Source organism: Phyllostomus discolor, chromosome 11, assembly GCF_004126475.2.
Source record: "Phyllostomus discolor isolate MPI-MPIP mPhyDis1 chromosome 11, mPhyDis1.pri.v3, whole genome shotgun sequence".
Classification (NCBI taxonomy): domain Eukaryota; kingdom Metazoa; phylum Chordata; class Mammalia; order Chiroptera; family Phyllostomidae; genus Phyllostomus; species Phyllostomus discolor.
The window spans coordinates 55,816,532-55,831,141 of NC_040913.2; the positions used below are offsets into that span (position 1 = coordinate 55,816,532).

Below are 14,610 nucleotides of genomic sequence, written 5' to 3' on the forward strand. Positions count from 1 at the left end.
ACTTACAATTGCAAGCAGCTGGCTGTTCAAGTGTCTATCTGGAATTAATTGTGTAGTGGGGTTAATAGTGTCCTCCAAAACTCAATGTCCATTCAGAAACTCAGTATGTAATCTTATTTGGAAACAAGGTTGTTCAAAGATGTAATTAGTGATGTATTATGTTTATTGATTTGCAAATATTGTACCATCCTTGCATCCCTGGGATGAATCCCACTTGGTCATGGTGTATGATCTTTTTAATGTATTGTTAGATGAGCTTTGCCAATATTTTGTTGAGAATTTTAACATCTATGTTCATCAGTGATATTGGCCTGTAGTTCTCTTTTTCTATTGTGTTTTTATCTGGTTTTGAGATTAGGACCATGCTGGCTTCATAAAAAGAGTTTGGGAGTCTTTCTTCTTTTTGGATATTTTGGAATAGTCTGTGAAGGATCAGGGTTAGCTCTTCTTTAAATGTTCTGTAAAATTCTCCTGTGAAACCATCTGGTCCAGGGCTTTTATGTACTGGGAGTTTTTTAATTACTGCTTCAATTTTGCCAGCTGTTGTTGATCTGTTCAGGTATTCTTCTTCCAAAATATATAAAGAACTCACATGACTCCACTCCAGGAAGACAAACAATCCAATTAAAAAATGGACAAAGGACTGGAACAGACACTTCTCCAAGGAGGACATACAGAGGGCCCAGAAACATATAAAAGGATGCTCAGCATCACTAGCCATCAGAGAGATGCAAATTGAAACCACAATGAGATATCACTTCTCACCAGTGAGAATGGCCATCATAAACAAATCAACAAACAACAAGTGCTTGTTAGGTTGTGGAGAAATGGGAATCCTAGTGCACTGTTGGTGGAAATGAAGACTGGTGCGGCCACTGTGGAAAACATTATGGAATTTCCTCAGAAAACTAAAAATGGAACTGCCTTTTGACCAGGAAATTCCACTGTTGGGATTATACACTAAGAACCCTGAAACACCAATTCAAAAGAGCTTATGCACCCCCATGTTCATAGCAGCACAATTTACAATAGCCAACTTCTGGAAGCAGTCTAGGTGCCCATCAGTAAATGAGTGGTTCAAAAAAGTATGGTACATTTACACAATGGAATACTATGCAGTAGAAAGAAAGAAGGAGCTCCTACCCTTCAGAATAGAATGGATGGAACTGGAGAGCATTATGCTAAGTGAAATAAGCTAGTCATTGAAAGACAAATACCATGTGTTCTCACCTATAAGTGGAACCTAATCAACAAAACAAACAAGCAAGCAAAATTTAACCAGAGACATGGAAATAAACTGACAGTAACCAGAGGGGAGGGAGGAGGGGATAATGGGGGGAAAATGGGGAAGGGTTGTCAAGGTCATGTACAAAGGACACAGGAAAAAGCCAATGGGGGTAGGATTGAGGGTGGGAGGTGGGGATGGGTGGGGCGAGGGGGCGTGGTTGGGGGGAATGGAGATATCTGTACTTGAACAATAATTAAAAAAAGGAAAAGGGAAAGAAAAACTCATTAAAAATTCTCCAAAAAATTACATTGTGGCCTTAAAAAAACAAAGATATATTTAGTTAAGTGGAGATTACACTAGATTAGGATGGTCCCTTAATCCAACGACTGGTGTCCTTTAAAGAAGAGAAAAAGACACAGATATACAAAGAGAAGAAGGTCATGTGAAGATAGGGCAGAGATTGGAGTGATGTATTGATAACCTAAGGAATTCCAAGGATTTCCAGTAGCCACCAAAAGCTAGGAAGGGACAAGGAAGGGCTTTTTCTTAGAACATTCAGAGAGATAATGGCCTAGTGACACCTTGTTTTAAATTTGTGGCTTCCAGAACTGTGAGACAACAAATTTCTATTGTTTCAAGCCACCAGGGTCATAGTTATTTGTTACTGCAGAACCAGGAATCTTATACAAACTTCCAAGGACTTTGGGCTTGTTTGCATTTATTTATTTAAAGCACACTATGAGAATAAAATCAAAGAAGGAAAGTCAAACTGTAACAAACTCTTTGAGAGCAGAACTGGGGTGATTAATAAATGTATCTGTAGATGAACTTCCAAACTCACTACTGTCCTTAACCTCTATCAGATGCATCCAATTGCACAGTGTGAAATACTTAAGAGACAGTGTCATCTAACCCTCTATGAAGGTTAATGTTACAGAAGGAAGAGATATCTCACAAAAGAGATTTCCTTCCTTTTCTTTTTATTTACCTATTTTTGTTTTCCATTGGTGGCAATATCAAGCTACACCAGGTTGACTTAGAATCAAGGTACCTTATTGTCTTAGAATTCCTTTTCATCTCAAGTCCTTTCGTTTTATACCTTTATACCTTCAAAACACTTCAGGTTAATGACATGCATGGTGAATATTATCAGTCTGTAATATTTATAACATAACATTATTCAACATTCTACAAATCAATAGGTGCCTCATCTTGGGCTAGTGGTCACCCTATTGATGACCTAGCCTAAGGTCATATAATGCCACCCTATTACTATAGGTGACATTCTAGATTCTACTCTAGCCTTCACAAAGCTGGTGGTCAGGTCACCTAGCTCCTTCCCAGATATTCTAAGGCTTTATGCCTTACATAATTTATTTCACTTTTTAAATATTATGCATCATTTTTTTTACCAATTTTTGGAGTAACACCCTATTTTAAGAGACTTCGATGTACATACATCACTTTACTAAAATTAATATTATACCAATTTAAATTTTCAATGCATTTTGGTTTTTAATTTCAATAACATGGAAAGCCTTACCTTGACAATACCCCGGATGTGCATTTTTGCTATCATCTCTGCTGTGTAGAGAAACATCAATAATGTATCCAGAGTAAAGGTCACATACTGAAGAGGAGGGTAGTGTTCGAACGTCATGGGTGTGTTCATACAGACAGAAATGACACTGATGATGGCACAGATGCGCAGCAAAGAGTGAACCCACTGCAAACATGGTCCAAAGTTATCATTTAACACTGTCAAATGTAATCAATCACAACATTTGGGAAACATAATACTTTGTATTAATATATTTTTGTATTTGTATAAAAATATTTTTGTATAAAAATATTAAAATATTTTTTAAACCTTTGTATAAAAATATTTTTAAAAATCTGGTATTATCCTACATTTTCAAAAGATAATAAATAGACTTCCCTCTTTATTTTGGAGAATATGTTTTATATAAATTTAGCCCAGATAGCTTTTCCAAAATTAGAAAAAATCAAGTTTCTCTATAATTCATTCTAGCAGTCCATGTGCTATGTGATGATTTTCCTTGACCCCAACATACAGAAGTAGACAGTAGAAAGATAAACATGTGTATGCATGTGTACACTACCTATGTATATGTATAGTGTGTATAATTACTCACATATACTATTTTATTATAAAAACTAATACCTAGGATAAAAAAATATTGATTGCATCTTTATGCTAACCCTATACAATTAATATTCTAGTTAATTTTAGTGCACATTCTTAAATATAATTTAAATATGTTATTTATTGACTATCTTGGACATATATATACATATATATATACACACACACATATATACATATATATGTATATTCATATGGATCCCTTATATTATTCTCCCCCTGAAAAACCCTGTTGTAATTTCATAGTGGACAGTTTCTGTAGTCACGCAAGCCTGCAAGTACCCAAAGTAAAAAACAGAAAAGACTATCAGAACTTTGAGGAGACTCAGGAACTTGTAGGCTGATGAGTGGATTTTAATATTAATCTGACAGCTATATTTGCAATATTTGCCACTAGTATCATACCATAATATATCACTGATGGTTAAATTTATGTTAAGGGTTGATGTACTTTTCATGCAATTTGGAAGTTTTCAATAAACATTAGTGTGTGAATTTAGCCCCATCTGGATGTCCAACATAAAGAATGTAATTACACAAAAGAGCTCTAAAAGAAGGGTTCTTTCACAACCAACATATTTCAAATTTAAAGTATGAATTCTAGTTAAATATTAATTAGTTAGTGCTTGCAAGGCTACATCTGTAATAGTCCCTTTGTTAGAAATTGTCAGAAAGTTCTGTATGTGGTGGACACTAAGAAAAATTAGTGAGTGCTTTATTCTCTATTCTGTTCAATTACTTAAACACAAATAGAAGATCTACTGTGTGTCAGAAATTATGCAGAAGGCACAAAAATGGAAACAAGAGGTTTCTGACTCATCACTACTTTGAAGTATGATATAAATAACATGTACATTTTATTTATATACAATATACTTATATATACATATAAAATATGTAGAAAAGTAAGAGATTTATTTTCTCTGTGATGGAAAGTGTCAAATGGGGAACTTTTCAGAGTGGATGGGGGCAGGGGTGGTATAGGAGATGACCTTCATGAATGAAGGGTCAAGGAAAGGGCCTGTGGGTAAACAATGTGCAATTGCCAGATATATTAGAGGAGCAGAAAGTCACAGATATGGGTGTTATAGTGGACAGTATAAAGATCTAGGAAAGAGCAGTTGCTGGGCAAGTTAGAATCAGAAGGTAAAGAGCCCTAAATATAATACTAAGGCATTTTAATTTGCAATGTGGGTAATAGGAATATTTCAACGATTATAAAGCTGAAGGGTAATGTAAACAGAAATGAAAACATGGAAAAAAATGTGAGTAGGGTGGAGAAGTAGTCTAGAGGGTAGATTAAATGAAGAAAGATTGGAAAGGTCAGGGAGACCAAGGCAGATGATCTTTATCTTGGTCAAAGGAAAGACAAGCACGGTGAGAGTAACAGTTCATGCCCTTACTTCAGCTTCCACTTATACAATTTTATATTTGTATGTAAGTATAAATGTTTATTGTATATAAATAAAATATACATATCAGACTACAAAGTAGTGATGAGTCATAACCATGTTGTTCCCATTTTTTGTGTCCTCTGAGCCAGCATTAATTTCTGACACATAGTGAAATTTATCCTATTCCGGCTTATAGAGTTGAGTTTCCAAGACCCATGAATATGCCATTCCACCTTAGCTCTGGCTGCTACCCTGTCTAATATACAATGATACTTGATATAGCATCTCCTCCCCTCAAATGCCCATCAGCTTAATTAGACAGAGAGGTGACAAAGTTCTTCAAAGACACTACCCACTCTCTCATTAACCTTTACTTTTACTCAAAACTTGCAACACAGAAGGAGATCTTTAACTCCAAACATTTGATTTCCTCTTTACAGATTCATGCATGTTGAGAACTACAAGTAAAGAAGGCTTGGTAGAAGAGGTTGCTCATGTAGGACTTTAGCTTTGGATCAGCCTGTGAAGTGGTATCATCTCTACATGGGGTGACTGTGAGGATAGCATGTACAGAAGAGGAGGAGATACCACCTACCATACCTTTCTATGTGAGTACCTCACCAGAGCGAACCCTCATTATTTCATCTCAGTTGTTCTTAACTTCCAGACTCCTAGACTTACCATATTCCACTGCACTCAAACATACATTTCAAAGCCAAAGGTACATGATTTTTGAATATATGAATTAAATTTCCTTTACATCAGCATGTGCTTCACCATACTTAAAAAAGAAACTTACTGGCTTGTTAATCCAGAGTATGTCAGCATTGTCTGACAGAGATTCATCAGGACCAAAGTCAGTAACCGGCTGGGCCTCCACTCTGGAGCTCTGTTTCCTTTTAAGCATGCTGAAGTTAGCTCTGGTGAGTGAGTACAAAACAACAGTCTGAGAAAAGAAAGAGAGAGCTGTGTTAGTAACCTACCCCTTTATACACCCTGATCACAAACTACCCCCCAAAAATAATGAGTACCCAATGTATGTCCATTCATATGTTAATTATGTGTTCCATTATACTGTATATAATAAACACATGCAAATAGAAGTTTTAAAAGAATGAGGTAAAAATCAATTTCAATAAAAGCCTGAATTTTTTTCTCAACCCAATAGATTATCTCATGTACTTCATAAACAGTTTGCATGCCAGTTTAGATACTACTGGTCTAGATTAACTGGAGTGAAATAGTTTTGCCTCTCAGGGTACACATATGAGTAGGAAATTTTTGAGGTTTATGCTCATACACCTAGAGCTGCCTCCACATATAGGTGGTCTTGCCAGAGCACAGACAACCAGTCCAGATGAAATACTCAGATGTTTCCCATGATTTTCCCTCAGGTTAATTTAATGTGACATTCAGAGACACTTATTTTCAATGAAAATCCCAAGTTAATCTCCCAATTTTGTCCTTGCCATAAATAATGTGGGCCAGAGAGCATGGGGCAGAACCTACTGTAAATGGAGTTTTTTCTTCTCTTATGAATCATGTGATTACATCAATTCTTCCAGCTACTCTGAACTAAACTCAAATTACATTGATGAGGGAGATGAGACACCTGCTAGATTTAAATTTCCACAATTCTGATCACCTACATCTTGCTATATATGTTGCCTCCTTTTTGTCACTGCTAATGCCCTCCATAATCCAGCAGCCATTGAAGAAAGGAGACGTACTATATGTCTGACATTAAGGACACAAAAAACAAACAAGTGCAAGAGATGTAAAGGCAGGTGGTGCCTGATAACACTGTGTACCCACAGACACATTCCTCATTTGATTAACACTTGGATTGAGTCTTAAAGGAGGAAGAGGAGTGAATGGGTTTTGGACACATGCTATGTTCGGGCACTCTGCAGTGATATTTTATTTATCCTTTACAACTAGTAGAAGAAAGGGGTTTCCTGTCTTTTCAAGAAAGCATTAGAAGCTCCAGCCTTGAGGAAGCTAATAACTTGACCACGGGCACACAAGTAAACTTGAAATTTAAGAGAAACTCTGACTACAAAATCTAAGGTGTTTGTCATTGAACATGCTGATGTTGAGGACTGATTAGGAGAACTTCTAAAAGCAAGTAATGGAGAGATTAGGTCCTATGGGCAGCCCATAACTGTGAAGATGCCAAGTCAAGAAAATGCCAATAGTTTTAAAACCAGAAAGGTGCGCTGGCACTCTTAGCTTATGCTCCTTGGAACTAGAGAAGAACCCTAACCAAGGACAATCCTGGAGGAGCAGAAGATGGAAGCAATGTGTTTATAGAATGTGCAATTTCAATTTACACTGGGAAAGAGAACACAGAAGCTCAGAAAAAATGAGCTTTGAATCTGATTCCATATGTTTGAGCACCTGCCTCTATGTATATGTTCTCATTGATGCACTTAGGTAGGTACATCTGCCTAACCCTCCTATACGCAGAAGAAAACAAACTGATTTGCTTTAAGATGGGCTAGGTATTTCCAGTCTGTCTTGTCCCAAATGTTAGATTTAAACATGGTCTTGCAGTAGGCTGAACTAATTAATTTTATTTTACATAACTGGAGTTAAGGACTCCTGACATTGATATGTAGATTTATGCAAAATATTCAAATTAAGCTTGTTTTCTGATTTAGTGTGGGGGAGAAACATCTGGTGGCCTCAATTTTGTATGCTTCTTGAATGACAGTCTCTTATGTACCCAAAACTGAATACAGACTCTTTCAGAAATCCTTTAAGATTACATACAAAAGGGAGGAAATAAAGACTGGCTTCAGCCCTGGCTGGTGTGGCTCACTTTGTTGAGCATCATCCTGTAGATCAAAACGTCACAGGTTCAATTCTGGGTTAGGTCACATGCCTGGGTTGCAGGTTCAGTCCCCAGCTGGGGCATGCACAAGAGGCAACCAAACAATGTTTCTCCCTCACATCAACGTTTCTCTACCTCTCTTTCTCTCTCTCCCCTCCCCTCTCTCTATTATTGATAAGCATGTCCTTGGGTGAGGAGAAACAAAGAAAAACAGTGACATCACAATGTTGTTCAAAACTCATACAAGAAAATTTATTAAGCCACTAGTCTTAATACCTTTTTCACTGAGTCAGTAGGGACTTATAAATGGCCATTTATTGTTCTTATGACTTGACCCTAAGTTATGATCTGAAAAATATTTGATGCATAAATGTGACACCTTCACATATGAATGCCATGCACCTTTTATTATAAATATGCCACCTAAAGCAAAACCAATGATTATGGACATGTTTTTTTATAAGTAGACATCCAGAATTCATTTTTTTAAAAATCTCCATGTTGGTTATTATTCAGCCCACCAAAATAGTGCAATTATAATAAGTGACATTAGTTGTCATCCACTTTTACTCTGATTTTATCCACTGCAAAAGTGCCATAAAATCAAAGTGCTGAAGGAAATTATCTCTCCAAATTCTGCTGGTACATGTTTAATTCCACACATACATAAAAACTCAACAACCATCACCTGAATCACTAAAATTTTGACTATTTTAATAATATTAAATATTATGTAAAGCATGCAAGTAGCAAAATAAGTTCAAGTTACAAACATATAAAGCACAGGAGGCAAACACAAGGCCTGTGGGTCAAATCCAGCCCTCCACCTTGTTTTATCTGCCTGGCACCTTGTTTCTACCCTGCAGCAGCACCGAGTTTCTTGACCCTAGTTAAGGAGTAGTTACATTTATACAGTCTTTTGAAGGTAACCCTTTGAAGGCAACCACAAGGTTGATGTGGCCCCCAGTGAAAATAAATTTGACACCCTTGATAAAGAATACAAAATTAATTGGAGGCAATCAATTGTAATAATTTTCCTTTACATAAGGCAGTATTGTTTTACACATTCATTTATGTTGAATCAATATAACTGAGTGCAGCAAACCTGTTATTCCCCTGATAAAGAACAGCAGGTATATTTAAGTATCCTAGGTAAGCTTATTATTTGATAGGAAATTGCTTCTGTGTATTTTAGCCTTATCACTATTATGTATTTATAACCCAATATTTTTTCTACTTACAGAAGTGTGCTTTATGAAGCACTGTGCTAAATTCAAAAAGCATGGCTTCCAGTAGCTTTTTCATAGTCATTAAAAGTAATTGGTATTTAAATAGTTCAATAGTATGAGGAGGGTGATACACAGTTACAATATATCCACTGATAAATCCTGAGTTACTCAGAAACAGCTAATGGCAATTCAGGCAGAGAAAGTACTTTGGTTCATTTGCTCTCTGTTAAGTGGTTAAAATACAGTGTTATATTCTTTGATAGCTGTATTTCACTTCTGTTGGCATATACTTTCCTTACGTCATTCCCACTGTCTTAGACAAATTAAAGTTAATTAATTCAGTTTTCTTTAACAGTAAGGTGTTGCAACACTATAGGTCATTTCTTCTCTTTGTAGTCCTCTTGGGTGGGCATTAAACTATTTTGAATCTGTCTTCTAAATTATGTATTCCAGAATGTCTCTTACTTGCTGTCCCATGTGTTTGTTCTCTATATTCAACTTCCTAAATGAGCATCTGTTCTTACAGTTTCCATCACCATCTATTGATATCCAGCTACTATTACTATATCATGTCTCTACACTACTTCTCCCTTAGAGATAGGCCATACCAACACCATTATTACTTAAAAATCAATAAGACAACTTGACATCAGTCTCAATTCCTAGATCTGTCTGCCTTCAGCTTTTCAGAACCTATATGCAAGTCTTTACATGTGCAGAAGGACTGTGCGGGTTTTCTTTCTACAAATTCTCACTGGTGGTTTCTTTTGTTATTTCTCATTTCATTGATGTAAAAAGCTCTTTTCACTTTATCCCCATTGCTAGAGCCCTTTGTAAACCGCGGAGCCTCAGATCTGGACTGTCACAAACATCAACCTTTTAAATATGTCTTGTTCTTTATATCAGAAATCAGCTTCGTAACACACTGACAAGTTCTTTCCAGAAAACTTCAGCTTATCCTATTGTTTCTCATTCATTCATTCTCACAGAAAATACTTGCATTCATTACGGTATCAAGCACTTCAGTATGTGTTGGGTATACAACATGAAACAGTAATGACATTTGTGGAGCTTACAATCTGCCTGCTTTATTTAATCTGATGTGTCAAGGACATAGTGACACTGAGTTTACTAGCACTTACTTTCATCCTTATACCCACAGCTTCCACTTGAACTGGCTAAACATATCATTACCCACCATCTTCCAACCTTTCTCAATGACTTCAGATCCTTCATTCTAGCTGTGTCCATTTTGCTGTCTGTTTGCCAATCCCACATCAGTCCTTCCTAGTCCCTAACTTATGAAGAGTATATGTGTATGTTACAACAGGAAAACTTTTTTAACAAGTCTTTTTAAGATTTTATTTATTTATTTTTTAGAGAGGGAAGGGAGGGAGAAAAAGAGAGAGAGAGAGAGAGAGAGAGAGAGAGAGAGAGACATCAATGTGTGGTTGTTGGGGGTCATGGCCTGCAACCCAGGCATGTACCCTGACTGGGAATTGAACCTGCGACACTTTGGGTCACAGCCCATGCTCAATCCACTGAGCTACACCAGCCAGGGCTATAACAGGAAGATTTAATGTTTGAGAATAAAAGTGTAGACAAGAGAATCATACACTCTAATAGATTCGTAGCATTTATTTGACTTTATGATACCTCAAAGAAAACATGTCATTTATTTATTTTTAATTGTTAAGTGTCACTACAGTTGGCAGCACATCAGAATCAACAACTGCTCTTCCGGTCACTTAGGTGCACAAACTCTGGAGGCTTTTTGAGTAAAATGGTACAGCCACTATGGAAAACAGTACTGGGACTCCTCAAAAAAAATTAAAAATAGAACTATCATAGTGCTCTGCAACTCTACTTGCAGGATTTTATCTGAAGAAAATCAAAACTCGCACTTCATCTTGAATGGCTGAAACTCCACCCAAGCCCAGGTTATCTTGTTCCTCTGCTAAGGGCATGGAGGACCATGTTCCATGCTCTCTCAGCATTCAGCAGAACTCTTTCCATGAGCTCACCTCTTGTAGCCTCTACAGCCCACTCTGGACTCCAGCAACCCTAGTGTCTTCCATTTAGTGATGCTCAATAATTACCTTTGATCTTAATAATCAAAACCTTTTAAGGGAAAGTGTTAAAGATAGAAACTGATGTAAAACTGAATGAATATTTACTTATCTGACTACATTATAAAAAGGAAACGCACCAAGAGAGAAAGAGATTTACCAAAAATCTCACAAAAATGTGACAAAATGCTTTGGAAGATAAGGAAGTTTCCATGGTAAAATAGCAAGCTCATCAGTTAATATCCTCCCAAATTCTGTTGATTGCCATGCAAAAATAGATTTGTCCAACAAAAAATGTTTCCTGAGAACATGTCATGTGCCAGGCTTGTTCTAAGCATGTCATGCATCATGTCCTTTAATTCTTACTAGAACCATTTCATAGATGAGGAAATTTAGACATAGAGAAAGGATATAAACCAAGATAAGTGGTTTATAGAACTATTAAATTAAAATTTCATTTTATTATATGAGATAATTAAAAACTACTTTGTCACTGTATTCTTTATTCAACCTGATGATTATAAATTCTCTCAGCATCAATTACTGTTTGTGAAAATAATACAGACATTTTTTATCTTTTAAAATTGAATCAATTTTGACTATATGATTAATTCTGTAATTCTTCCAGCCACACATTTATAAAAATGTCTATTTTTTTAAAGTGGGAGCAAGAAATTATCAAGCTTTCTTATCAAATCTATTTAAATGTCACTTCCAGGTTTTTGAAGTCATTTATTCATTCATCCATCCTTTTCCTTGGGGATGAATTCTAAAAATATTCTATAATCTTTTATTATCTTTTCTCTGAATTTTGAAAAAATAGAAAAAAAAGTAACTCCAATATGATAATCTTACATCAACAAATTAAAAGTCTCAGGCAAACTTGGCCTAGATCCACAAGCTGGGAACAAATTTAGAACCCAGGAAGTCTGTTTTGTTGGGAGAACAGAGGTAGGGGAGGAAGGGAGAAAATGGGCAGAAAATTTTCTTCTTACTTTTGAACCTCAAGAACTTTTGTAAAATTAAAATGTTTTGCAACAATATTTAATTTCATTTTATGTCTTTAAAACAAGTAAAATGTGACAATAATTATTTTTAAGCTTAAACAAATCATATCCAACATTTGCTGAGAGTTTATAATGTATGAGAATAAGAGCTTTGAGTGGATTATCTCATCTATTATTTTGCCATGTCCCAGTGAGACAGTTGTTCTATTATTCCTATTTCACAGATAAAACTGAGGTTGAGAGAAGGTAGATACCCTGACTGAAATCACTTTTGACCTTTACCCCAGTGATATTGAGCTGTCCACATCTTTCAATCTGACTTTTCCACAGCTTTGTGAATAGAACCTTCTTTCCCAGAGATTAGGCACAGGGGGTTTCCAATTCTTGTCTTTCCCAAGTCTAAAGAGTGAAGTTAAATTAGAACATGACTATCCCTAGAACTATAATGTCGGTTTTTCCCAACCACTCTCAAGCCAGCCTCTGTCATCAGTCCCCTTTGCTCATGAATTTCATGGGCTAGATGTGTTTTTCCTTCTAATCAGGCTTCTGCTCAGAGGAAAGGCAGGCAGCTGAATTCTTTTCTCTCTTAAAACAGCCCGAGTTCCATATCTGCCCCAAGGACACAGCAGAGCTGATCACTTTAGCCATAAAACTAAGACATCACTGAAAGTTTGACTACTGGGTTCACGGCAACCATCTCTCTGACCTCTCTCCACCTCTCTCTCCAAATGCACTTTTCATCTGGGTGCTTCATCTATGTCTTGGAACTTACAAACCAGAATGTACCCCTGCAAAAACAGAGTGCTACATGCACAGTCTAGTCTCAGCTGGTTTTCAAGGACCACTCAAGATGAGCTACTGAACAAAGGTTGCCAAACCTTTCAAAAGGCCATCTCCCAACACAGGCTCTTCTTTCCCCTTTTCCTTTTGTCAACACACTGATTGAAAACAAAAAATAGTTCTGTTTTCTACTTTTTATATTGAGTCTACTTACTAAATCCCTTAAGAGCAACATATTATTTTTTTCCAGCTCTTTCTACAAATACCTCAAAACAGTGTCATTACTTCACCAAGGATTTTGTTCTATTTTCTTAACTGTGAAAATTAAATTTTCTTTGACTTTTAAAAATTATGGGATTTGGCAAGGGAATTCAGGATAGACTATGACCCAAATGGCCCACTATCCATTTGTTTTTGTACTTTGCATGCCAAACTAGCTGACCAGAAGTAGAAGAAGGAATAAAGTTGATTTGTGTCACCTAAGTCACTATAGTAATGATCACAAATTAAGGCAATCAGCTGGCACATGTAGGCTGAGCAGCCTCTCCACAGCCTTTACTCAAAAAAAATCAGTCAGTCCACTTAACAAGTCCTTGTCTTTCACTACATGTTTGAAAAGGATTTCATGTGTTCGGACTTTTGTGAGTTATTCTGGGCACAGTGTAGGTATAAGGAAATTTTAAGAATAGCTTGTCAGAGTTAAAAATCACCACATGTTGATTATGGGATTTTTATGAATGTCAAGTTTCCTAATCTCAAAGTAGTCCCTTACAAGCTCTCCCAGCCTCCAAGTAGTGGCAGAGCCTTCGATGATTTTCGTCATCCAATAGTTCAGTGAAAGACATTTTATTTTGACTAGTGGCCACAATTTAAAGATTATGAAAAATCAGAAAAGGAGATAATCTATTTTTATTGTGGTTATTTAATCTTGTAATATCTACAAAGGTTGGACAGAGATGGTGGATGCTTTAAAAAAGTGGTTTTCAAAACTTTTCCAAATTGTACTTAAATTGTATGGAAAATTGAAAGGAGTTACCTAGTTTTGTGTGTGTGTGGTTGTTTAACTATGTAATATTAATCCACAAATTGACAAAGGAAAATGGTTTAAAATAGTAGTTTCCATGGACCTAGATGGTATTATGCTAAGTGAAAGAAAGCTACAGTATGATTTCACTTGTATGTGGAATCTAAAAAACAAAATAAATGAACAAACAAAATAGAAACAGACTCATAGATACAGAGAAAAAACATAACTGCTATGTAGGTGGGTTGGGGGCTGAGTGAACAAGATGAAGGGATTAAAAAGTACAAATTGGCAATTGCAAAACAGTCAGAGGGATGAAAAGTAGAACATAGGGAATATAGTCAGTAATATTGTAATAATTTTAATTGGTGTCAGATGGGTACTAGAATTATTAGTAGGATCACTTTATAAGTTATATAAATGTTTAACCACTGTATTATATACCTGAAACTAATATAATGCTGAGTATCAATTGTAACTGAAAAAATTTTTAAAATGTGTAGAACAGATTTTATAATATAAAAAATATTACTTTCCAAAGACTGCTTAACATTTGAATCCTCTAAGGTTTTTCGAACATTATCAACCACAGTCATCCTTCACCTCAAACACACTAAATCAGACCTCCCAGGGTGGAGTATGGGAAATGGTATTTTTAAAAAACACTCACCAGGGATTCTTTTTTTTTTTTATGCGTGTGACATTTTATTCATAGGATACATGAGTGGTGATGAAATTTCTGGGTCAAGAGTGGTACACAGACTGAAAATTTTGATATGTAAGCTAGAGTTTCTTAACTGCATGTGAGGGGCAGGCTTTGGGAGATCCATAGATTCACTGAAATTGCATACTGCCATCCTGCAGTTAGTGAGCACA

The 14,610-nt window shown here is 36.0% G+C and overlaps 1 protein-coding gene across 5 annotated transcripts in view; it reads right to left on the minus strand.

The window, feature by feature from the left end:
* Positions 1-14,610, minus strand: part of NALCN (sodium leak channel, non-selective) — a 367,092-nt gene that overhangs the window by 341,019 nt on the left and 11,463 nt on the right. For all 5 annotated transcript variants that reach the window (XM_036011432.1, XM_028526407.2, XM_036011431.1 and 2 more), the window contains 2 exons: positions 5,589-5,735; positions 2,772-2,954 (listed from right to left, as the gene is read on the minus strand). In XM_036011432.1, coding sequence (XP_035867325.1) covers positions 2,772-2,954; positions 5,589-5,696 — 291 coding nt within the window. In that variant the 5' untranslated portion in view covers positions 5,697-5,735. Of the gene's footprint in view, positions 1-2,771; positions 2,955-5,588; positions 5,736-14,610 lie in introns of those variants that run through there.